We start from the raw sequence: 26,502 nt of genomic DNA, 5'->3' as shown, positions 1-26,502 counted from the left end.
GAGAGATGATCGTTTGCGGAGCGTCCTCCTTGGACTTCGGCCCAAACCCTATTCCCCTTTGGCTATGTCACTTGCCACTACCTCTCCATTTTGGGTGTTCCTGCATCCAGTTTCTAGAGGACTGAAGGGCAGCACCGCCTAGCCCTCCAGGCAGCCCTTCAAACATTGTGTCTGAAAACCGAGAGGTAGAATTTACCGGAGTAATTTACAAATAGAGGCAGCCCAAATTAAATTATTTCTGAAATATACCTTCACAAAAAAGCATGCAAATTGTTTTTAGCATTTCTTAAAACTATCAGATTAACGTAAATGAAATGAATATGTATGACTATGGCTATGGATGCACACACACTTTGGAAAAATTGCTATTCACGTTTTTATCTGCTATTCTCATGCAGTTTTGTTCATTTTTTTCTATTTTGGTGGAAACACTGTTAATTCAAATTCATTTTTATTAGCAGGTTTTAAAAGAAATTGTCTATTTTTTTCAGTAAAAATAACCAAGACTCTTTTCTAAATGGCAGATCAACTCGTCAACAACATGGAAATGAATGAGATTCTCAATAAAAGCATATGAACCGTGTCCATCATTTCATTTACAAAAAGCCCACCTCCAACAACATACAGTTTAGGAGAATTGATCGCTCCAAATTGTCAGTAGGCGTGAGTGTGTGTGGGTGGTTGTCTGCCTATGTGTGGGCCCGTGACATGTCCGTGGTGTACCCCACCGCTCACCCGTAGCCAGCTGGGATAGGCTCCAGCAACACCCGTGACCCGCAGATAAAGCGGGTGTAGACCAGATGATTCAGTTCAACTCATCTACAAGAAAATAGATGGTGGAGACTATACTTTCAATAAAAGCAGTGCTTTGTGATATAGTCAAATATTTGAATTACTTATTACAAATATAACATAAACATTCGGCTTTTACACGTATCCATAGGCGCCTACATTAATTATTCCAATGCTAACTATCAACACTTCCAACAAATGAACTGTGAAATACGTCAAATAAAACAGGACATACTTTTTGATTTGCATAGCTTCTCCCCTGCAAGTTTATTTCTTTTGGTCTTCTGCAAAGAGCACCACACTTTGCTCTTTTACAAATGATGAGGTACCAGCAAGCACACAGTACATGGTCACCTTCCAGAAAGTATCCAGGAGGCATATACAGAAATATTTATTATTTCAATGCAGTACTATACAATATTTGTTAAATTATTCAGCTCTGCATCATGTCAGAAAAAAATAATAAAAGAATATAAAATATTAATAAGAATTTGTTTTGCCAACAGCATTTACAATTTTTATAAGTATAAATAAGTTTATAGTTTATGTTTTGAAATGCACCAAATGTAAGATCTGTGGAATTTTTGAACTTGTCATGTGAGAAAATGAGCTGTGTACTTCACCTAATTCTTGACCACTGCGGTTTTTTTAAACCATGACAGTCTGAGGTTGTTAACACAATTTATTTTCTTTGAAAATGGAAAAATAACTTTCCTTTTGCACTTTATTTCATTTGCCATCAGCCGTCGTCTCGCCATCCATTTGTCATTGTACCCTCTCACGAGCATCTCGCCTTGCCGCCTCCATCACGGCACCAGTTAATCTACAAATAGACACGAACAAATGCATGTGAGACCATCGTATACAAAATCCGACATGTCTCAGACTGAATTACAGAATACACACAGTATGAATGGAAATGTTCAATAAAACACATAGAAATCAGACAAAATGTATCAAAGTTTGGTCCTGTCAAAAACTCCTAGTGCAGCTGGCATTTCTTTTTAGTCAATTTATAATGTCCTGTCCTGAATGTCATCAAAGAGTTTATCAAATTAAACTGAGCAAGAAGCACAAGCAAAGATCTAACAATAATAGAGCATTAATAGAGCCTTCCTCAGATTGTCCCATTTCTGATGTTCACTATAGCTTTTATGTCATAACAAGGATGTTATTGTGTCGTATACTGTTCTTTCCCTTTATAGGAAAAGAAACCGCAAGATATTTATAATGAAATACGGTCGACTTTATTATCTCCATCAAGGAGGTTGTGTTTTTGCCAGCATTTATCTGTCTGAAGTACCATTACTGGATGCCCTAAATCAGGGGGGTCAAACTCATTTTCTCCAAGGGTCACATTAGCATTATGTTTGCCCTCCAAAGGCCAAATGTAAACCGTAACACAGTAAAAATTTAACTAAATGTAATGTAATCTAATGTAAAATAAATGTAACTACTCCTTAACATGCTGTTAAATAACTATTTATCTTTTATTTAACTCTTTAGTAATTACAATAAAATATTCAGTTTTAATATCACTTTTTTAAAAGGTTGTAACTTTATAAATTGTTAGAGATAAAGCCAAACTGTAAATGAGAAAAATCATAAGTATGAACCAAAGTTTGTGATGGGAATAAATTAACATCTAATAATGTGAAAAGTTCCATTCAAATGCAATCATCACGCAGGAACAAAGATAATCGATACAAAATCAAAGCAAAACCAAAAAGCCACCACCTTGTCTTGTCATGGACATGCAGAAACCAAAAAAACCAACCGAAGTGGGGAAGATAAAGAACATTCCCCGAGCCAATGCCGCGGAAAAGACGTCATTTCAGGATCAGCACTGGACAGCTCCATATGTAGCCGACTACCTATGGAGCTGTCCAGTGCTGATCCGGAGCACCATATGGCGCTGGGATCAATATTTCAGCACATGCTGGAAAAAACAAAAAAGTTCAAATAACTTTCAATAGTCACCTCCAGCAGATTATTGATTTCCCGACTGCAGCGTGTTGCTATTGTTATTGACATGTTGCTGAATTTTTCCGTTTGATCAGTTCACTCCTTAAGTTACAAACATTGCATATTCAATTGTATAGTAGTAAAAATATATGGATAAATGATTGCTGTTATTATAACATAAATCCTTTCAATTGATCAGGTTAAGAAAACCACACTACTCCATTGATCAATAATCAAACTTATTCAAGTAAATAATATTAAATAATAAATAAAGAAAAATATCATCCAACACAAGTTATGGTATTAACTTTGTTCAAAACTCTTTTGTCACAGTTGAGAGGAGCAGAACTGCAGAACAACCAACAAATGTGGGCTGTTAAGAACATGTGACAGAAGCAGCATTTTACAAAAACAAATGTCTGCACACAGCTCTCGGGGGCCACAAAAAATGACTTGGTGGGCCACATTTGGCCCCCCGGGCCTTGAGTTTGACACATATAAATATATATAAACTGATAATTAGCCCTTGTTGATGCTCACAGGAGGAAACTCGTTTTCATCATCAAGACAAACCGGTCCAGCGGCAAACTCATGCTCTGGAATCACTTCACCCTTCTTTGCCCCAACATCTTCAGAGTAGCCTGCGTAAAAACAGGGTGACAAAACATTACAAGCTGATATTTTCTCTGGACAAGCAGATGCACATTTTACAGCAAACAAAGCACAACTTCCTATTCTCAGCCCAATCAGCATTAGGTCTTAAGTGAGTTCCAAAAGGAAATCAAATTTAAAGTATATCTACTTCACATACTGCTCCATGGATTGGGCATGGGAGCTATTTCAGTAGGTTGTCACCAAGTTCCATTCCTTAGAAAAGAAAGTGACAGAAACTGATGATACAAGTACCGTAGCCATCTTCAGACCGGGTACTAGCTCTATCCTGAGTGGTCCAATCTCAAGTGGACAGCGCTCAGTCAAGGTGTGAATGCAACCATGACAAATTGAGGGTGTATTTATTTTCTGATTGTTCAGCGGTGGCAACACGAGGGAAGATCCCTTCAGTAGTGTAAAGGCTAATGTTCTGTTTTCAGACATTCACCGAAAAAAAGTTTAGTTAAAAAGACTGCATTTTATTGCGCACTGGCATCGGCGTGAAACTGACAGTAAAGACTAAATGCAAACGTCTGAGGCTGCAGACCTGCGAGGGTCGCCGTGGCTGGGCCAGAGGATGGCAAAGCAGCAGTGGCAGCATAAGATGGTCCAGTGTGAGCTGGCCCTGTGATCTCTGAACCTTCTGAACCCATGAAGTCATCAACATTAAAAAGCCTGAAAGAGAAGCACAAAGAAGTGCAAGAACGTGTATAAAAACAGGTAAACGCATATAATTCAGTCTTTTTCAACCTGATGGTATAATACACTGCACACGGTGCTCGGCTGCCAACTAAAACTAATGAGGTAAAACAAAGGAAAATTATAGTGTGGAGTCAGCTGAGGTTGCAGGGGTATCTATTCTGGATGCCTCCCTGGAGAGGTGTTCCGTGCATGTCCCACCAGCAGGAGGCCTCGGGGTAGACCTAGGACACGTTGGAGAGACTATGTCTCTCAGCTGGCCTGGGAACGCCTCAGGAAGAAGCTGGAGGAGGTGTCGGGGGGGAGTTAGGGAAGTCTGGAAATCCCTGCTGAGAACCCGGATAAGCGGTGGAAGATGGATGGATGGCTGGATGGATGGATGGATGGATGGATGGTGGAGTAACATTTGTAAATCAACATTTCAGAATTAGGTGATCGTTCAGCAAACATCGGAGGAGCACAAACAAAATAAAGAAGTCCCAAATTTTATTTTTGTTGTTCTGGCCATAGTAGGCATGTAAAACATGATTGGCATGCAGAGAGAGAGGCTGGGTCATCATCATCTTCAGTGTCTGCACAAGTACACGACATTGACACCACTCTGGAAGCCATTTTCAGAAGTTCGTAATTCCACTCCCTATAAATGCTGAATCCCAGGTTACAGTGTTTGGATGAAACGGTCACTGTGTAAATGACACCTGAGCATAATAACTTAAAGTGACACGCCCATGTGCTCCACTCTCACCTGTGCTTGTGGGCCAGCATGCACTCCCCTCCATCCAGTGGATTCACATTGTAGATGAATAGCTGCCCATCACCTGTGGCCACAAGCAGCCGTGGAAGCTTCTGGATCCTGAATTGAATTGCACATTGTTATTTTTAATAAATATTCTGTCACACACACACACACACACAGACACACAACTATTTCAGTCAGAGAACCTCACATAGCCAGGGTGCAGATGTTCCTCTGTCCAGATGTGAGGAGGTGAACAGTGGCGAAGGCGCGGTCCTGGCTCATCATGCCGGATACTTGAGTAGGAAAGTAGCTGCTGGCTGCAGAGAATATCTTGCTTACATAGGATGTCCAGGTTGCATCCTCTTGTCCTCCACTGCAGTCAGCATAACAAGCAAACCAATGCTATTTGCAGCTAGTTAGCTTTACTTGCGTTGCCATTGCATGTGAATGTGGGTGCGTGTGACTGCATGTGTGTGTGCACCTTGCTGCCAGTTGCTCCAGTTTAAAGATATGCACGGTCTCCGTGTTGCTGGACGCACAAAGGAAGTGGCCGTCAGGACTGAAGGATAAGGAGCTAATATTCACGTACCTGCAGACAGAGAGGAGTATTGGAAGGCCAGAGCTGTGTCGGTGTGTGAATCTAATGAGATGCGTTTGACCTCTGACCTCTTCATGCCTCTGCGGAACTCAAACAGTCGCTGGCCCTCAGGAATGGAAAACACTCGTATTACTGTGCCCTGTAAAAGACAGGAAGTTGCTGAGATGCCAGCTTTACAACCTTTATCTGGAACTTACTGGAGTTACCAAACTATCCCAAACCAAGCACATATTGATAACGTGGAATCGAAAACCGGTTCTTTATGAGAACCGGTTCCCTGTGTTTCGATACCTTGGAATTGTTTGACATTTTATTTGCTAACAATTCCAGTGGGCGTGAATGGCGTCACTACGCAACGTGCGTAGCGGCTTCGCTCACCAGGCTTCGTTTCACCAAAAGGCAACTTGCCTTTGCTTGCAAAGTTGATATCAGTGAGGGGCTCATCACGGCATAAGGTATCCAGTGGGTTGTTTAATGCTGCGTGAAGCGGCACAGCGGGAATGTTAAGGTGCTGGGCTCTCAGATATAGTTGTCGAGAACACACCCCAATAATAGGGAATCACTCCCAAAGTGTTGGACGGTTTGCATGGTCTCATTTCTGAAGCCCAATTAAAGCTCTGATCTGCATCAGAGGCGACAAATGTCGTTCTTACCCTCTCAGAGGCGCTGGCAAGTTTGGTGGCTGAAGGGCTAAAGGTGAGAGCTGCCAAAGGACTGTCGTGCGCCGGGATCATAGTCACCGTGTCCTTCAAGAACAAAGGAGGAGAGGCCAGTAGACATGAGTTATTCCACACTGGGAGTCAGTGGCGGGCGGTCAGGGCCTGCAAGGCCTTCTCTGCTTGCCTAACATAACCAGAAATCAAGAATACATGATCATATTTATGATAAAATCAATTTAATTTTATGTATATATATATATATTCTTCACATTCATGTCATATTATATTCCAGTGATGTATTTTTAGGTGAGAGTTTTTATCCAATCAGAATTCAGCTAGCTTGTGTTGCCAGGCGGATTTCATAGTACCAGTGGCAAGTACTATCCATCCCAGACCTTCAGAATCAGCGCTGCTTGCCGTCTGTGTTGTGTCAGTGAACGGGCTCGTAGAGTTGAGTTGATAGACAGTTGCGATAGCCAATCAGATCACGAGTTGGTGAAACAAGTCTTTCCTGCTTGTCTCACGTTACAAGTCAATAACGCATCCTGTGATTGGCTCTTAGAGTTGATAGACAGTTGCGATAGCCAATCAGATCACGAGTTGGTGAAAGTAAGGCCTTCCTGCCTGTGATTGGATACTCCGTGTGAGAGGGCAGCGCTATGCATATTGCGTCATCAACTCATGCACATCGGTACGGCGCGACCGCCCGAACCACAACTATTCCTGCGTTTTTAACCCACAATGGCCGAAGGAGGGGAAAGTGTGGATTTGGTTGTGGATATTCTTGAAAGGCCATTTTCAAGACGGACTTTTACAGAGAAGCTAGCTCTCGTGAGCCGACGTCGTCCAAGCTAGCTAGCTAGCTAACCTGTCCCAGGTGGGGAAAGCATTTGTACGCCGCTTCCAGGCTTCAAACTTTCGGCTTACAGCTTCCGAGAGTCGCAGCAAATTGTTCTGCTGGGAATGCCTTTTGTTTGCAAGGGATCGATTTAATGTTTGGAGCAACACTGGATTTAGGAACTTTAAGAAAGGAGAATGGATTTTGTTTTCAAATAACTGTTTTGGGGGACAGCTGTTTTGGTGAGTACCAACATTTTATTTATTTAACATGATGACGAAATAAAATCACAGATATACTGTAAATGCAATGTGTGTAAATAATGTGGCGCGCCGGTGCAGCTGTGTGATTGTAGTGGAAGTACACAACGAGACAAATGTGGCCGTTTTGTTGCGGTCTTTCTTCTATTAAACTGCAAGTTTGCAATTTAAAGCTTGCCTATATTCATGGTGGACTTTAAAACGTTTTGGACAAATAATGTTAAATTCCCTTTTATTTATAACTTTGATAGTACCACGTATAGTGATGAGTTTTAATTGCTGATGCAGTTTATTGATTTTTAAATGCTCTGGAAAAAATATCCCGTGTTGTACATGATTGAGGTGATGCAACACCCGGTAGTGCGTAAGTGTGTGTTTGTACATTATTTCTAAAGCCGTGGTGTCATAAATGATGGTATTATGAGGGGTATTTATTCAAGTCGGACTAAGTAGGACTTCACTGAAGGCCTAGGTGTAAAATGCACCGCCCGCCACTGCTGGGAGTATAGGAATGCCATCAGAACTAGGTGCAGTATGTTCAGTAAGACCGCATTTACAAAAATGGAAAACATAGAATCTAACGATACGTTTCTCAATACTAAATATACATTGCTATAAAATAAGGAGTTGTGAATACATTTTACCAGCCTGCACAATTCCTCACTAATTGTGAGTTGCCTTGCATTATGTGGCCCAGGTGTGTCGATATTTCCTGGAACATGAAGGCACAGATGCCACTGACTGGCCCTCACATTCCCCTCGCCTACCTCCAATGGACTAGACATGGATGGGAGTCCGTAAAGGCCCATAAAGTAATAAAATAAACATGGCATGTTTCAGTATCGATTTACTCTGTTCGAAAATGAAGCTGTATCAGGGTAAGAAAATAATGTGGATACCCCCCCCCCCCCCCCACACCCATCCTGCTACTGAAGTCTACTGTACCAGCCTGCGGGGGGCAGCGCTCTGGTCTGGGGTCGCTTCAGTTAGTCGTTCCAGGTTCAATGTTTCGGGTGCAAAGAATGAAGTCAGCTGAATTGATTGACGGAGCAGGTTTTCACATCAATGGATTTGATCATCCCCGATGATTTGGGTATATTCCAAGATGACAAAGCCACATTTCATCAAGCTCAAGCTGTGAAGGAGTGATTCAGGGACATCATTCTCCCACAGAGCAGGTCTGGGGTGTTACCCCCCCCCCCCCCCCACCTCTCGGCCGTAGCCAGCTGGCTTAGGCTCCAGCCTGAACATGAGACGATTGTCTCATCTACAAGGAAACGGATGAAAGGCTTGGACAATGACACCTCCCGGAGTGTTTTTAATTTGGTTGTCTGTGTAAAGCGGTTTCTCTTCAACATGGACGTGATTCTGCCATCATCCACCGCTGTTGTCTTCCCGTGGGCGCCAGGGTCTTTTAGTGTAGCTGAGTTCACCAGTGCTTTCTTTCAAATCAAGTCCAGGCCTTTTCTATACTTACGAGTTGATGACATGAAGGAATTACCCAAACCTGTCCATGAAATGGTCTTTGGGTCCCTTTGGTACATGTTAAGGAGCACAAAGTCCTAAACCCTTCATCCAATATCAATGTGGATACCCTCAAATGAAAGCTGAGAGTCTGCACTTTATGTCCATTATATCAGGGGTCCCCAACCACCGGTCCGTGAGGCATTTGTTACCGGGCCGCACAGAAAGAACAACTAATGTATACAATTTCCGTTGTATCGATTATTAGCGTATAAAAGGTGTTTTACTTTGAAAAACGACCGGATTTTCTCCAACGTAACAATCGCGTCTTGATACGTTGCTAAAAAAAACAGCAGTGAACTCGCGAAAATTAATAAAAAGAAACAAAAGTCTTTGGAGAGCTTCTTTGCTAAGGAGAAAAGTCCTACTGAGGAGGAAGAAGAGGAGGAAGAAGAGGAGGAAGAAGAGGAGGTGAGGACCTCCAAGAAGAGAAACCAGGACTAAGACTTAAAACTTAACAGCAATGAAGGGTTAAAACCTGCTTCGGCACATTGAGACCAGAACCCAGATTAAAAGACAAGAATGTGGAATTTATGAAACAAAAAACCATGAAGGACAGAAGTAATTATTGGGACCACAATTTATGGTGAGTAGATATTGATATTAAATATTTATTTATACCCACCCCCCCCCGTCCGCAAAAACAATTCACGGCATGAAACCGGTCCGTGGCAGGAAAAAGGTTGGGGACGGCTGCATTATATAACTGTAGTTGGAATATATGGTGCTAACTGAATGTATACGCGTGGATTTTATTAGCGTCACATATTACAGCAGAGACTGTGAGGTGTTCGGTAACGACATGTTTTCGTACCAAACCGTTGGCATCATACAAGATGATTTCCCCAATGGTGGCACTGCCAGGGTAGGTCAGGTAGGAGTTTGAATGGTGGACAGAAAGAGCACAAAGACCTGCGAGAAGAGACACAGACGAAAGACTAACTTCAACACGAAGACCTGAAGACAAATCGAAGCATTGCATACAAAGAGAAAAGGACTTGATAGAACTAACGCTGCTAAACCACTCGGATATTCAGAAAAGCAAAGGAACACACTGTAAATAATGGCGTCGCACACTGAGCGCTGGCAGGCTGCTGCTCACTGGCGATGCGGTTTTGTAAGTCTGTATCTGGAATGTAAACGAGGCTAACCGTCCAGCATGTTACCATGGTGAATGTATTCCGGTGAGACGTGAACAGAACCAACCATCACAGATTATCGGAGTTCGATCACACGAGAAAAGCCAACGTGAACCGAAGACACGCGAATTCAGGCGGAGTCTACCTGAGTAGGGTCAGTTTTAGTTGAGCTGCCGTAGGAGAAAGATTTGACCTTTTTCACTTCGTGTGAGTGTTTTTTCGGGTTTATTCTTTTGAGCTCTTAGTCATGGATCCAAAGAAAGGCAGCAGTAAAACTACCTAAACGGTGTAAATTATACAGAACTGTGTTAAATTAACTTTTATTAAGCTTTTGTTTTTCATAATATTTACACATGTATGTGTTTTCTGTTGTTTAGATACACGTAGTTACATATTACTATAACTGTAGGCATGGAAACGGACATTCATCTATTTTATTATTAATTATGGGAAATATAGTTTTGGTTTTCAAACAGAATTACGGAACGTATTATGTTCGAGAACAGAGGTTCCACTGTATTTTAATGCCAAGCCATCAGACCCACAGTTACTGCTTCAGGAAAACTGAGCTAACTATTTAACATTATTTCAACATGACTAATGTTCATGTCCTACAGAGGCAGAGACATTTCAACCTGCCATGAACATGTGTGCCAGTCAAGAGTAGAAACTACCATCAAAGGGACAGCAGGAAGCAGTTGTGATCGTAATAATACTGCTGGGATCACTGACAGCCAGACACCGTCCAGTATCCATCCATCTTCAACCTCTTATCTGGGGCCGGGTTGGGGGGTCGGGGGGGGGGGGGCACCAGCTTAAGCAGGGAAGGCCAGACTTCCCTCTTTCCAGCCACTTCTTCCAGCTCTTCCCAGGCCAGCCGTACTTGAACTCCTCCACTCTTATCAGTGTAGTTATTACTAATATTTCTGTCAGAATCCCTGTTACCTGGTTGCATGTCTGTGCCCCTGTCCCTCACTCTACCTGTCCAATCTTCTCACCTCTACTTCGCTAACTCTCTGCTAGTCTTTCCCTCTTTCTCATTCTAACAGTTCAAAGCAGAGCCTCTGCTCCGTTTGAGGTTTCTTACTGTTAAGAGGTAGATTTTACTTGCCACTGTTTCCAGCTGTTTGCTTGTGGGGGATTGTTGGGTGTCTGTAGACCTTCCATGCTGTTCATGGAAGGTGCCTTGATAGTAATTAGGTTGTGATGTAGCACGATGGAGATGAAATTAACTTAATTCTACTTAAATGAGCTCGTGATGATTCTCCAAGTCGGCTTCTTTTTTTTGCCAACTTTTCTTCAGCTTTCATTTTTTTTTTAGTTCGCCTCAACTTGTGACTTTGAATGTCCATACCATCATCAGGTTGGTGTCCATTGTGCCGTATATATTACATATCATCTTATGATAAACTATTTGTCTTGGCCCATTCCTTATTAACTCATTCAATGCTATTAACGTCTAAAGACGTTTTTTGAAACCCAAACATTCACTGCCAACCCTGACTTTGAAATCTGCCTCTCTTCAACGGCCAATAACTCTGGAACGGAAAAAAATGGTAGAAACATACATTCTTCCTGGTGAAAGAAGAGACTTTAATCTTTCATTTGGTATGTTCGGTGTTTGCATAGTCATAGTAAAGAATATTCGGTGGGGCTTAGAAAATCGGGCAAAATGAGTGAAAACTGCACATAGCTGAGTTGAAAATGGCTGGCACTCAATGAGTTAAAGCTGCCTTAGCGCTATGTGTTAATATGTTACCTGAGGGGTTGGACGGAATGTTGAGGAGCGTCTTGAGCAACTTCATGTCCTTGATGTTGTGGATATAAATGGACTCTTCAAGGCATGCCACAAGCCTCTGCGAGATAAAGCAGATTATTGGGCCTTTAATTCAGGCCAACAAACACCAACTCACGTCCATGTCTCTTCTCCTGGGTCGTCCTCTAGCCCTGTCCTTTGCATCGTCCTCTCCAACACCAGCCACTCTCATGTCCTCCCTCACTACGTCCATGTCTCTTCTCCTGGGTCGTCCTCTAGCCCTGTCCTTTGCATCGTCCTCTCCAACACCAGCCACTCTCATGTCCTCCCTCACTACGTTCATGTCTCTTCTCCTGGGTCGTCCTCTAGCCCTGTCCTTTGCATCGTCCTCTCCAACACCAGCCACTCTCATGTCCTCCCTCACTACGTTCATGTCTCTTCTCCTGGGTCGTCCTCTAGCCCTGTCCTTTGCATCGTCCTCCCCAACACCAGCCACTCTCATGTCCTCCCTCACTACGTCCATGTATCTTCTCCTGGGTCGTCCTCTAGTCCTGTTCCCTGGCAGTTCCATCCTCAGCATCCTTCTATCGATATAGTCCCCGTCTCACCTCTGGACATGTCCAAACGATCAAAGTCTGGTCTCTCTGACCTTGTCTCCAAAACGTCTAACCTTCAGTGTCCCTCTTAGTGTCTCATTTCTAATCCTGTTCAACCTGGTCACTCCCAAGGAGAACCTCAGCATCTTCATCTCCTCCACTTCTAGCTCCGCCTCCTGTCTTTTCCTCAGAGACACTGTCTCTAAGCCGTCTATCATGGCTGGACTCGCCACTATCACCATTAAAAAATAAATTGTTATTGACTAACACAATTTGTCTTGATTTCTTTTAGGGTTTCTTAAAGCCTGAAAGTTGACATTTTAAATGACTTGCGTTTGTGGCATGTCTGTGAGCTGTTTTTTTTTTTTACTGAATGAACATCCTCCAAGACCGGTGATGCCATTCTTTTTTGCCAGCGGTTGCAGATAATGCAACTACCGGTATATCAAGGCAGCAAAAACAAAATGTGACTGTTGCACAGGGAAGCTGCAACCAGTGTGTTGGACCACATCATCCATGGCTATGACCGACTGCCTCCAATAGACCCAACAAGTAATACCAAATCGCTCGACTGAGAGACGGAGGCGCTCACCTGTCTGTTGAGCTTGACAGCCAGGATCTTGTTGGGGTAGCTGTAGTTGCAGATTTCCGTCCCCTTCTTGAAGTGGTAGATGTTCATGCGCTGTGGCTTGCTGTCGCTCACCATCACTAGGAGACTGCTGGAAAACAGGCGCTCCATGATGTAGACATCTGGAGTCACTGCTGGAGGACAACAGGCAGCAGACAGATGAGCAGTGAGCATCAACTGCGGGCAGGTCAAGCGGGAGGACGGGTGTTTGGCCACGGGCGATTTCTAGTTGGTTTAGCGTCAACCGGGGGCAGGTCCAGCGGTAGGACGGGTGTTTGGCCACGGGCGATTTCTCGTTGGTTTTCTCATCTTTTTTATTGCGATCGCTCCCTATTTTTAATTTGTATTCATCCTGATTACTTATTTTAGTTTCTATTTTAGGCGTCACCGTGCCGCCCTCTATGGGGAAACAATAAAAGTTAAATGTTATTTATTATTGTCATGTTTTCTATGGTTATGCTTGTCGATGTTCCCCCTACTATGGTACAGGCGCAAGGACTCTTGAAGATATGGTAAGTATTTTAGAATAGAATAGGCCAGTCAGGGACACGGAAATGCATGGAATGATTCGCTAAATGGGGCAGGACAGAGGCATAGTGGGTAGCGCTGTCGCCTCACAGCAAGAACTTTCTGGGTTCAAATCCTATCTGTGTGGCATTTTTTATGTTCTCCCCGTGTCTCTGGGTCCTCCAGTTTCCTCTTACCTCCAGAAACATGCACTTTAGGCTAATTGATTCCTCTAATTTGTCCAGGTGTGAGTTTTTGCGTGAGTGGTTGCGTATCTACAGTATGTGTGGGGCCGCAATGTGCTGGTGACACGTCCAGGGTGTACCTCGACCTTCTCGCCCATAGTCAGCTGGGATAGGTTCCAGCAGTAAGGCGGATAGAACTGGTGTAGACGAGACGATGGAGGCTATCTCGTCTACAAGAGGATGGATGGATGGATGGATGGCTGGATGGCTGGTTGGATGAATGGATGGATGGATGGATGGCTGGTTGGATGGATGGATGTTTGAATAGATGGATGGATGGATGGATACTGACCACTCTCATGAATACAGTCCAGTTTCTCCACCATGGTCAGAGAAAAGAGCTTGTAGCCAGCATTTGTTCCCAAAGTCAGTGACCTGAAACACACGCACACTTAATTAAATGGGGCGACGGTGGTTGAGTGGGTCGTCCTGTGATCGAGAGGTCAGCGGTTTGAATCCCAGCTCTCGCACATGTGCACACCGTCATCACACTGTCCTACATAAAGGGAGCTGCCTAGTGGCCGACTTGTTCATGTGCAGGACGATCAGCTGGGACATAAACTCCGGTCCATGTTTTTTACTGCAGCCTGTCTTTCTGTCCTTTTCCTTGTTTCATCTGTTTAACATTTCTCAAGACCCAACTGCATTTCATTTTTCTTCATTTTTCGGCATTAAATGTATATGAGCTATAAAATGAATGGATTAAAACGAATTAAGTCTTTGCGCACTGATGGAATCTGATAAGTAATGAATGAAGTAATGAATGGAGATAAGGGTGTTACACACAATAGAAATGTTTAATTAAAACAATTAAACCCGTTAGCTATCCTCTGTGTCCATTCAAAGTAGAATTATGTTCCAGAGTCACGTGACATTTCTCGAGCATTGCTGCCTTGGCTCTGCGCCGTTCAAGACGAAACTCATCGCAGGAGTTGAAACAGAGAGTTTACACGGTGCATATGGTGTAATCCAAGTTTCAAGAAGTCCCAAAATCCAAACGTTATTTGATTTGTAAATGTTAAAATTAAAATAAATAAATAAAGTACAACAAAAACCTTCAAAAGCCCATTTGACCTTGAAGATCCTGGCCCTGACCTTGAAGATGTGCATGAGTCTTGGGGATTTGGGGCTTCTTATGAGCTGTATGGACTAATCAGGGCTTCCCCAAACGTCTTTAGGAATGATCCGGATGCTTCTGCAGGTTTTTACATAAACTCGAAGGAGAAGAAACACCTGCAGCGTTCAGGTGAGATATTCGGATTAACTATCGGATTAACGCCTCGGCTGCTTTCATCTGCTCCAGATATCAAGCGGAGACGTAATACTGCGTGTGACGTCATTCTGGAACACGGTACGACGTGCGTGGCGCCGTGTCCGTTCATTTTAAAGACTTTCCATATGGCATCGGTAGGAATTTTGGGTGGAGACATTCATTCCCTTTTTAAAATCTAAATAAATGAAGCGCGTGCGTGCTTCGGGAGGAAGCGTGTTCCATCCGCGCTTACGTGGAGTCCTGATTGAACGAGGCGCAGCCGAACCGGAGTCCCGGTTCATCCGGTACGTCGGCACCGTCTGTCTCCTCCATCCCGAGTCCCAGGGCCGTCCTTTCCTCCCCCCGCCCTGGAATGGAGGCCTGGGATCGGATGAGCCGCTTCGATCGATGTCGGCGAAAAACGGCTCCAATTTGAGAAAAGCAATGAGGGACAGGGACAGGGACAGGGACAGAGCTGTCCTCTGACGGAAGTCCACTAGTCCAGTCTGTTAGAACCCGGTTCTGGAGTCCGGTAGAAAAGGAAGCAAAAACAAAACAAGAACAGCTGACGGGTCTACGTCACACTTTACCCTGCCGTGATTGGCTCGTATTGAGTCGTTGTTGTCGATGATGTCTGTTGTGATTGGTCGGAAGTGTAGTGCGCTCTCTCCCTCCCTCTCTCTCCTTCTCTCTCTGTGGCTGTCTCGCTGTCTTGCTCTCTCCCTCCCTCTCTCTCTCGCTCTCTGTCTGTCTGTCTCTCTCCCTCCCTCTCTCTCTCTATGTGGCTGCCTCTCTCGCTCTCTGTCTGTCTGTCTCCCCCCCCTCTCTGTCTGGTCTTTGGGTGATGTGTGAACATTGTCTTCGTGGTTATCAGGTTGTTCTCCTTGCAGAATTCAACCCATTTGAAACCTCTTTCGTTCTTTCTTCGTATTTAGACGCAGTGATTCCTCATGCAGGCGGCATGGTGGCGCAGTGGGTGGTGCTGTTGTCTCACAGCAAGAAGGTTCCAGGTTTGATTCTTTTCTGTGTAGTCTGTCGTCCTCTCCGTGTCTGTGTGAAGACGGATGGATGGATATATTTTCACTCTGTCTGCTCTGAGTTGTGACGTCACTCCGTTTTGCTTGTCCGTCTCATCTTCGGACTTTGCTTCACAGATTTTGCTTCGTGGAGTTAACAGACTTTGGGATTTAGAACTGAACACAACAATCGGACGGTGAGAGTCTGGGACCTGAACACGTCGCCACTTACAGTGGTTCTGTCAGGATAAACAGTGAATGATAAATACTCAAAAGACACTTCAGGTACATTTAAAGATCACATATTATACTTTCTTACCACAAGATATTGCAGTTCCCAGACATTTATATGAAATATCTGTAAAGGTTTTTGTCAAAATAGCAAACAGATGCAGCAGGACAGCGTCCCTCATTCCTGTCTCAAACAGATGCTGCAGGACAGCGTCCCTCATTTCTGTCTCAAACAGATGCTGCAGGACAGCGTCCCTAATTTCTGTCTCAAACAGATGCTGCAGGACAGCGTCCCTCATTTCTGTCTCAAACAGATGCTGCAGGACAGCGTCCCTCATTTCTGTCTCAAACAGCTCTGTCAGAAAAGCCTCTGGAAACAAAACTGAAACTAAGTTTGCAATGAATGTGCATGCATGTGCACGCACATCTTGTGCACGTTCGCCCTCTGTGACATCAGAAGGGGAGCGATTTCTTCCAGATGTGTTTCAGGAGGTGATTACAGAACTACACAAACTACCACGGATTGCCTGGATGGTTTATTTTGCTGTTTTTGGGTTGATCAGGACCCAAACGCACCATAATAGAGTAGAAACATGGGAAAGTGAGTTTTTCATAATATGTCTCCTTTAAGTCAGTCAGACAGACAAAAATGAAGCTAAAATCCCGAGACCGATCAATAAAGAAAGTGTAAACAGAGCCAACAGAATAGCATCAGTTCAACTGCAAGCAGGATGTGTTTAAGTCGAACTCATCATGAGAAGTATTGATGATTCTGGTGAGGCACTTCAGCAAAATACTCGTTTAAATAGTACAACAGAAAATTAAGGACACAAATATAAAGTAGTACGACAGAAGCGTCAGTAGTACTAGTCAGTATTCACGAACAGAAATGTGAAGAGCGAGACTTCGCACTGGCCCGTAAATATCGCGTTTATTTGAAATAGTGATAGAATCAGTAAAATATCACAAAGCACATGTACTGGCAGTATTATTCTGAAAAGCAGCCATATTTAGAAGGCGTGGCCTCGTCGTCCACAAGAATGTCCTGCTTTGTTCATCTCCTGCTCCTCCAGGCTGCAGGACAAGGGGACAAATAAGTTAGACTCGATCCTACAGGACAGACAGCATTAGGCTGTGCATCAAGTTGTTTGTGTACAAGTACAACTCTTCATACAAAAAAGGTATAGTAACAAAATGGCTCGGCAGGAAAGACAATTGAACTTTCTCAAGTCGTTTTTGGGAGCGAAATGTACTGGATCAGGATTGTGTGGCAGATCGCTCAAACACAATTCAAGTCCCGTCCAACTTCAGTCGTAGCTATTTGATGTCATAGATCTGCAGCCAATGAGAGGACTGTGATAATGTTTACATGCAGGTTGATCACTCACAGCTTCATGTGTGATGAAGAGTCACTCCTTGACCTCCCAGATCACCATCGCTCCATCCAGACCCACGCTGCTGAAGGCGTCCACTTTGCCTTTCTCCCCAGATACAATGCACAGTTGTCTGTGTCACACGCACACACAGTATGTACTTTAGTTTGTGAAGGATAAAGGGGTCCAACAGATTGATTTTTTGGTTGGAATCAGATTACATGTCTGGTTTTCTACCTTGAAAACGTTAAAGTGGGGAACACAGAAAGGAGGGCCAGGAGGATTCAGGTGTGTGTGTGTGTGTGTGGTTTTTGAGCCTGTGCAGTGATGGGTTCTCGCCATTTGACACAGTCTGAGATATTTTCTCGCTTTGATGCGCTCTAGGCTTGGAGATAACACGAAGCGGTGCTCGGTAGCATAGATGCTGTTTAATCCCTGTCCAGAAAAGCACCGTGTTTGCTATGTAGTCCTCACATGATGCTGTTCTGGTGCAGGGTGTCCATCTCCTTGCTGTCTTCCTCGGTGGCCTTCTTGTCCAAGTTGAGGAAGTGTTGCATGGCGGACATGCTGTTCTTGGAGACCTGCTTGGGGATGTCCAGTTTCTTCACAAACTGCAGCTCACCTGGGCCCTTGTAGGTGAACTGGTAGGGGCAGCAGTCATGACCCTGGGACAAAAGAAGAGAAAAGCAGAATGATGCATGTCTTCACATTTTAAATATCGGTTTAGTTCATCAGTTCTGCCTCAATCAATAAATCTGTACAAGATGCAGTGCGTGGATTTTGCATTTTCTTATTATTTGCACTCTGAGCTCCTGCCCCCCCCCCCCCCCGCCCATTATATTCCTATTCCATAAAGTTTAAAGAAAGAATGGGCGGAAGGAAAACACAGGTTACATTTCATTTGGGTCTTCGATCATGAATTTGAACGGCATCTGTTTGACGACAAACCTCGAACATAACGATATGAAAAGAGTCGGTCAAAAAGTCTGCTCAGAGTTCATTAGTAGAGCTACTTCATTACATCATTTCATTTCATCTATTGTCAATCAAAATATTGAAGACTACTTAATTACCCATAAGTACTGTTTACACACACACACACAGCGGGGGGCTTTACCGCAGCAACAACATCAGTGGGGCTGACGTAGAGCACGCTCAGGAGGGGCAGATGTTTTGTGCTATGCTGGGTGACCCTGTGTGAAGGGAAGTTAGAGAGATGGTGGTTAAACAAGAGGCAAAATCATTTCTGGCTCCACCTACAAGAACAAAACGATGCAGAAAAGATTTGATTGAAAAGATTGTTGACATTGATAAACAACATTCATTAAATCCCACCTAGGAGATAAACATCACAACAGAAGCAGTAGAACAACCCATCTTCAGTTTAAAGGCGCTTTATGAATATGGCGACCCCCCCCCCCCCCCCCCCCACAAACATCTGCAGCTTGGTTTATTATGCGACCAGGAAATCAATACGATCTTTGAATAGTTGTACTCTGTTTGCACTACGTGATTATACTAGTTTTGCTTCTCCTAATACACATCTGTGTATCCACTCCTGTGTTCTGTAGTTATGTTTTTTGTATCTGAGTCATTACTGTTGCACAAATTCAAAGTCTGTGAACCGTCATTGAGAATAAACTGATTCTGATTCTGATTCTGATTCTCTGGACTCTACTTCAGTAGATACAGGTGCATTTCTCACCAACATAGAAATATCAACCATTGGGGGGTGATTGGGATGAACGGCCTCCCCGAGCTGAACCTGAGTGGTGTTCTGTTGTTGGACTTCTGTCCTAGTCACAGTTTGTCCATAACGAAGACCTTCGAGAACGAGGATGTCCATAAGTGCACGTGGCATGAGGACACCCCAGGCCGGAGGTCGATGACTTTGCTGTTGTGTCATCGGACCGCCGGCCGCGTGTCTTAGACACTCGGGTGAAGGGAGGAGCAGATCAGTCAAACGTTGCCGCGGCGGCAACCCACGGGCCTGCACAGACTCTGCTCCAAGGTGGTGGAGTCTGGAAGATCGAAGTTAGATTGGTTCGCATTGCTGACAGGAAGTCAAACCTGTTCCAGGTGCATGTTGGTTAGACTCTGGCAGTCCTGCTCTTTATCACCAGTTGTGTTCATAATCTTTACGGACAGAATTTCTTGGGATAGCCAGGGGCTGAGGGGGTCCGGTTTGGAGACCCTAGTATTTAATCTCTCCTCTTTGCAGATGATGGTGTTCTGTTGGCGTCATTGAGACTGGACCTTCACCGCGTACTGGGGCGGTTTGCAAGCGAGTGGGATGAGGATCAGCACCTGCAAATCCAAGGCCACGGTTCTCGACCGGGAAAAGGTGGTCTGCCCTCTCCGGGACGGTGGGGAGAACCCAAGATACCTGGGGGAGTTCAGGTATCTTGGGTTCTTGTTCAGGAGTGAGGGAAGGACGGAGCGTGAGGTTGGCAGACGGATCGGTGCAGCGATGCAGTCGTCGTATCGGTCCGTCGTGGTGAAGAAGGAGCCGAGCCGAAAGGAGAAGCTCTCGATTTACCGTCGCGTTCCTACTCTCACCTCTGGTCATGAGCTTTGGGTCAGGACCGAAAGGACAAGATCCCGGATACAAGCGGTCCAAATGAGCTTCCTCCGCTGGGTGGCTGGGCACCCCCTTAGAGACAGGGGGAGAAGCTCAGTCACCAGGGAGGAGCTCAGCGTAGAGCCGCTGCTCCTCAACATACAGAAGAGTCAGCTGAGGTGTCTGGGGCATCTCCCAGGGGAGGTGTTCCAGTAATTCAAATATAAATTCAAATATATATGTGGGTGCATCTTATACGTCCTCTACTGTCTATGAACCGTATGTATCCTAAATGTCTACATTAAACTATACAATATCAAATATTGGAAATGGTACCATCATTTAGGCATCTAGTAAGTAATCTAATCTAAGTAATCTATTTGTGTGAAATATGCTTTGATAATCACTAACGTGGGTAAGAGAGTGATCGTGTGAATTACGGCGCTTCATAGTGACTTATAAGTGCACTGCAAAACATGCACAATGCTCTGATATCAACGGCACGTTGTGGGTTTGTCTCTTTGATGCTCCTATCAAGTTATAAAGTACCGGTAGACATGTGGGACTTTTGATTATACTATATATATTACACCTCTGCAATAACTGCAGTATTCGTGTGTAACCAATACTGCTTCAAAATGTCGTGGATATTTCTCGTTTCCATCTTAATAATTCTACTAGCGTCAGACGTGGAATGAACGGCTGGCCGGCGGTACTCACTCCTTCCCCTTCGTAGCGTCAGCCACAGTGATGCTGCTGTTGTGGGCCACCCAGGCCAGCTGGTCTCCAGATGGGGAGAAGGAGACGCTGTGCACCCACCCTCCACAGTCCTTATAGTCCAGCAGCAGCTCCCCAAAGGGCATTTTAGCTCCCCAGGCAGTGGGTCCAGGCTTGTCCTCAATATCCTTGATGTAGGCTGAGAAAACCCTGAGAGGCACAGGATGTGTCTGGGTTACCGTTGGCCAGTTTTGGTTCTGGTCAACACGTTGTTTAGTGTATATAAATATGTGCTAATCTCACTGAGAGCGTGCCATCGTATTCACACAGCTTTGCTGTTCAGGGTTCCGTCCTGAGGCCCGGGTCTCTGGTTCTAACACCACAGACCACCTCCTGACTTGGGCTGGAACTGTCTGGCTTTGATTGAATCCTGAAGGGGGCTAGGCACTGAGGACTTTGTATCCCGTATGGTTGGATCACACTCAACCCTCAACGTTTGGGATTGTTTTTACATGTCATCCTAAGTGACACACTGTCTTTGATGGGAGCCCGCTACGCTGCTATGCTACTGTCTACAAAGATGGCTGGTAGCGGAGACACTCACTCACATCGGCACCAAGAACATTTATTTAGCCACCGTAAGGTTAAAATGTTTAATAAAAAGATCTAATAATACACCTTATGAAAAATGAAATGAAATACTTTTATTAATCACTATCTGTCCGACACAAAATGAAATCGCGTTTTCACCCTAGAACAACGGGCCCCTTGAAACAACCACGCACTAATACGTGTATCAAAGGGCCCTAGTACACGGAGAGGGAGTAGGGTGAAGGCGCTGCCGTGATCGGCACACCCGGAGCCGTTAACGGGGATGGTGCCTTGCTCAAGGGCACCTCGGCAGTGCTCTGGAGACAGACTGGCCCCTCACCAGCCCACACTCCACGTCCCACCAGAGCTGGGGCTTGAACCGGGGAAGTCGTGGACATCTCCGCTTCCCAGCCCACTGAGCTACTGCCGCCCCCTATGGTCAAAGTAATAAGTACACACGCAGACAAAAGGAGGAAGAACAATGATGCCCCCCCCCCCCCCCCCCTGGTTTTACCTGCAGTGGAGGTCTGCAGACCCAGCTGCCAGCAGGATGTTGTTTGGATGCCAGTCCAGGCTGAGGACTGTGGAGTAAACGGACTTCTTGATGTGTTTGCTCAGCCACCTGAAAGGGGAACAGGAGAAGATCCACATTGCAAGGATCCATGTTTGCATCAGGTAGGAAGTGAGCACCACTCTTGATAGAGTCTAGGCTGCGATTTCAAGTTCTCACATCGTCCTCAGGCTCAGACGCGACTGAGGGGAACCTTGACTTGTGAAGCGATAATCAGTTGCATTCTATACCAAACTGTGTTGCTCACCAATCGTTCTCTTGCTCAAAATAGCAGACCGATATGAGGCGAGCGCCACTGCCCAGGGCAAACTTGTTCTCCAGCGGTGACCACTTCACGCAGGTGGCTGCACGATTGATGCGCACCAGCACCAGAGTGGGTTTCCACACGCCTTCCTTCAGAGTCCACACATAGGCGTTGCGGTCAGAGGCACAAGTCACAATGCGGTTGGACTCTGGGGCCCAGTCGATACCTAAAGGATTGAAGGTTGTGAAGGTCGATTCAAATGCAAAATGATGCATGGTAGGAAATGTCAAAAGCACAAGAACCACCAATTCAGATATTAAAACAGAAATTGAACTAAAGTGTGGGTGTAAAGCCGTAGGAGTAGCTGCAGGGGTTCGGTGCAGGCTGGAGCCTTGGTGGTTCAATCACCTCTCTGGTGGGTAAAGAGCCAAGCTTGAGAACTTCTGATGAGACATAGTCGGTCTCACCTCCATGCACAGCTCTGGCTCTGAAACCAGCCATCTCAATGGGCAGGCTGAACCCACAGGGTGACAGGCGGAAGGCTGGTGTGGGTTGACTAACAGCCCTCCGGCTCTCTACTTATGGATTAAAGTCTGCCCTGTCAGATAAGGGCTTATCAAAAATGGAATTGGAAATTCAGGTTTTTTTGTATGGATCGTACATAAATCTCTATAAATAGTTCTACCAGATGTCAAGTGTTTAACAGTTGTTGGGTTTTTTTTCACTCACTGGTGTATCGCTACACTTTTGTTGTGGCTTGTTCTCAAAACTATAGTTTATACCTTTTGTACTGTAATGCATACTGTACTCAAATTAAGTTACTCCTCTTTCGGTATTTTGCCGTCACATCCCTCCTCTACCTCACTTATCAGCTGATAAAGGTTGCGGCACCTGTGATTCGTCCGCTGTGCTCCGTCAGCTCATGGATCTTCAGCCAGTCTTTGCCTTTCTTCTCATAGATGTTCACCACATTGTTATTGGGACTTGCTGCAATCTCTTTATGGATATATGTTTACAAATGTTAGGTATTTTACCGGCATGACTGTAATATAATAACAGCAGCAGTAAATATAGTAACATATGGAGATGAAGATGTGACAAGGTAATGCTTGCAGATCGGTATGCTTGTTGCGTCACTTACGAGTCCTGTCTTTGTTCCAGGTGTGGCAGGAGATTGGCTCCAGGCCGAAATTGTAAAGTGACATGTCTGAACAGGACAAGGAGTGGCTGTTGGAATGTAGCTGTTGCAGCAACCAGTCTGCAGATGTGCCGTATGTCCAGGAGGAGATTAGGTAGGACCAGACTTCAAAAGACAAGCAAAATCCAGTTTGATGTATTTATGTAAAGACATTTTCTGTACATCGATATTCAACGAACCATCCAGTATAACAACTACTCAGTGAGATAAGAGTGTGCCCTGACTAGGAGTGGTGCACCTTGTGCAAACACGCTCCAAGCGTTGTGTCTTCTCTCTCTCTCTCTGCCTTCCACTATCCCGACCCTGAGTGAAGGTACGAGGCCTTGATATTTTGACAGCAGAGTGAGTCCATTTACATCGGGGGGACAGGGGCCACTTGCCAATTCCAATAATCAAATACTCTCAGACTATAACAGACATTCCAGGCATTAGTTTGGCGCAGCATGATCAAACAAAGGTAAGCACAGACATATCAATGGGCTGCAGCATCTATTAGAGAGGTTAGAAAATCCAAATACTTTAAACGTTGCATGGCGCACATGGGCACTGATAAACCAATCGTTTGGATATAGTAAACAAATAAGAGATCACTACTTACTGTCTTACTGGCTGTGCCTGTGGACTCTGGGCAGTCAACACAGAGTTTGCAGTTTGACTGGGTGAAGGAACTCACATTAGTTTCCCTGAAGGGAGTGACCGTGAGCGAGAGATGGGCGTGTCTGCCAGAAGCTGTGCATTCATGCTGCACATCAGGGGCAGGGGCGGACCCCTGAGTACCACAGAGTACCACAGAGTACCACAGCAATATTAGCATTAGCATATTAGATAGAATGTTAGAGCAGAACAAGTACAGTCAAACAATAGTGTGTGTTACAGTACAAGTACAGTCAAACAATAGTGTGTGTTACAGTACAAGTACAGTCAAATAATAGAATGTATTACAGTACAAGTACAGTCAAACAATAGATTCAAGATTCAAGATACTTTATTGTCATTATGCGAACATAATAAAATCGTGTGAAGGCCCACGGCTTAATGCACCCATAGGAACGTAAACGAAAACCAAAATCTCTCTTAAAGTGACGATATATATATACACAGAGAGACTGAGACAGAGAATCAAGCAAACGGTAGTGCAAAATAGCAACAGCAGCACAATGGGACAGGCAAAGAGCGTCCATTCTGAGTCCCAGTGTGTTACAGTACAAGTACAGTCAAACAATAGTGTGTGTTAAAGTACAAGTACAGTCAAACAGTAGCATACGTATTATAGTACAAGTACAGTCAAACATCCTGTCTAAGAGGAGCATTTCCAAAAAGGCCTTGTGGTCTTGTTTCCGTTGAAAGTCCTTTGTATATAAATCATCGACATTTAACAATACAAATGAAAATAAAACCAATATTAAATTACTCAATTGATGCAAAATAACAATAGAATAAAAAACATTTACACCACAGATGCAAAATACCATAAATTAAAAATAAATTACAAAGACACTTAATATGTGCAACGTAGGTGGACAAAAAAGGGAGGGGGGGGGGAGGGTATTGATCCGGAGAGAGTCGTGATGACTTTCTCCATTTCTGTCCCCCTGAAAGGTGTATTTTTAGGGCCGTTTCGAAGGAGGCCAAAGAGGTGCATGTTTTGAGGGCAGGAGTCAAACAGTTCCACCCTTGTGGGGCAGTATTGTAAAAAGATGATTTACCCATGTTTGTCTTATAGGAGGGTGTAATCAGGTTGTTGTTTGAGCTCCCTCTAGTGTTGTGGTTGTGGGTGTCACCAAAAGGTTGGGAGAGCTTCTCTCTCCCATCTTGATTACGGCTGTAGTTCCCTCTGCTGGGGAGGGGAGAATCTGTCCTGGGGCAACTTGACAAGGCAGTTACTTGTTGCTCCACTTCTCAAAGGTAAAGTCCTGAGATATGTTCCCTTAAAGGAGACTTGCACGTCATTGTTTTGTTGTCAGTGGTCGGTTTGGATGGGCAACACGAACAGGCTTCATACAAATACACACACACACTCACACCTACGGACAATTTGGAGCGATCAATTCACCTAAATTGTGCTTTCGGAGAAAACCGCAACTGCTCTGAGTAATTTTCCTCTATCCACATAAACAATGTGCTTGCATGGATGACACAGTCTGTTCCTAAACAAAGACAAAGACTTTTTAAACCGAGGCTTTTGACAAAGCTCACAATGAGATTATTGTGTTTTGCAGCTACTATGGCAGCGTCTGCTTTCCTTCATCAGTTCTTCATGTTGAAGCCCATTCCCGAAGCAAAGACATTGATCGCACCGGGAAGGTGTGTGTAAAACCGTTGCACGGCTCTTTGATGTCCTGGATGTGTATTTATTCACATATTATTTGTATGGTATCCGACGTTTACGTATACATGTATTAAAAATGACTCACAACCCCACAGTTTGTACATGGGAGTGGGAGTATATATGTGGATACTATATTTGGAAAATTATTATTGCATTCGTTGTTGCATCCATCCATCCATCCATCCATCCATCTTCTTGTAGACGAGACAATCCCAATCGTCTCAGCTACAGCCGCTCATCCGCCTTGCGGGTCTGCTGCAGCCTATTGCAGCTTTCTATGGGTGAAAGGCGGGGTACACCCCGGATGAGACGCCAGCTCGTGAGGGCAGACGGCTGGCTGAGGGGGCGTCTTTGAATATTGATCATGTTTCCAGAGAGCTGCATCTGCTGCGATTTGAGTAACAAGGCCTGGAACAGATCCCAGGTTAGTCGTTGTTTATCTCGGAATAGTAATTACACAAACCAACACTGACGTGATGGGACTAATATGAAGCGGTTCGGCTGGCGGTTCGGCTGCCTCCAAATAATGTCTCCACGCCTACATAGCAAGAATCGCAGCCCAAATCCCATGACTGCGGACAATTTCCACAAATCGTTGGAGGCTGGAGAGGAGAGCTCTCCGGGGGTGTTCATGGAAAGGTCTGGGAATAATGCGAGCTCTTTCCCAGTGGTGTTGAGCTCTCACTTCGCCACTGCCCGGAGTTTAGCTTTAATAGGACAAAATTGTCACTCACTAGGATGCGTGCAAGGACATGAAAGCTTCACACTCTCACCCTCACTAAAACGCAGACACACACCAGTCCCTGTCGGTAACTTCATCCCGG

General features: G+C 44.6%; 2 protein-coding genes across 3 annotated transcripts; both read right to left on the bottom strand.

The window, feature by feature from the left end:
- Nucleotides 1-1,033: 1,033 nt before the first annotated feature.
- On the bottom strand, nt 1,034-15,340 carry wipi1 (WD repeat domain, phosphoinositide interacting 1). Its single transcript, XM_068749797.1, has 13 exons — nt 15,102-15,340; nt 13,889-13,971; nt 12,809-12,978; nt 11,624-11,720; nt 9,540-9,637; nt 6,098-6,190; nt 5,513-5,583; nt 5,328-5,435; nt 5,055-5,219; nt 4,853-4,960; nt 3,956-4,083; nt 3,298-3,398; nt 1,034-1,615 (listed from the first exon to the last, which is right to left on the bottom strand). The coding sequence occupies exons 1-13, from the start codon at nt 15,179-15,181 to the stop codon at nt 1,571-1,573; spliced, it is 1,347 nt and encodes a 448-aa protein (XP_068605898.1). The 5' UTR covers nt 15,182-15,340; the 3' UTR covers nt 1,034-1,570.
- A 1,667-nt stretch (nt 15,341-17,007) lies between these two features.
- On the bottom strand, nt 17,008-23,999 carry zgc:86896 (uncharacterized protein LOC415190 homolog). Of its 2 annotated transcripts, XM_068749878.1 has the most exons (10): nt 23,948-23,999; nt 23,293-23,454; nt 23,043-23,147; nt 22,155-22,377; nt 21,851-21,958; nt 20,749-20,955; nt 18,586-18,661; nt 17,943-18,133; nt 17,484-17,601; nt 17,008-17,169 (listed from the first exon to the last, which is right to left on the bottom strand). In XM_068749878.1, exons 2-9 carry the CDS (start codon nt 23,354-23,356, stop codon nt 17,505-17,507), a joined length of 1,071 nt encoding a protein of 356 aa, XP_068605979.1. In that variant the 5' UTR covers nt 23,357-23,454; nt 23,948-23,999; the 3' UTR covers nt 17,008-17,169; nt 17,484-17,504. The 2 variants fall into 2 exon arrangements, with proteins under 2 accessions (XP_068605979.1, XP_068605980.1); XM_068749879.1 differs by lacking the exons at nt 17,008-17,169; nt 17,484-17,601 and having other exon boundaries at nt 17,949-18,133; nt 18,542-18,661.
- Between the last annotated feature and the right edge of the window lie 2,503 nt (nt 24,000-26,502).

This window comes from Brachionichthys hirsutus, chromosome 16 (genome assembly GCF_040956055.1).
Source record: "Brachionichthys hirsutus isolate HB-005 chromosome 16, CSIRO-AGI_Bhir_v1, whole genome shotgun sequence".
NCBI lineage: Eukaryota > Metazoa > Chordata > Actinopteri > Lophiiformes > Brachionichthyidae > Brachionichthys > Brachionichthys hirsutus.
The sequence above is the reverse complement of the archived record's forward strand: the minus strand, read 5'-3'. Positions and strand labels throughout refer to the sequence as shown.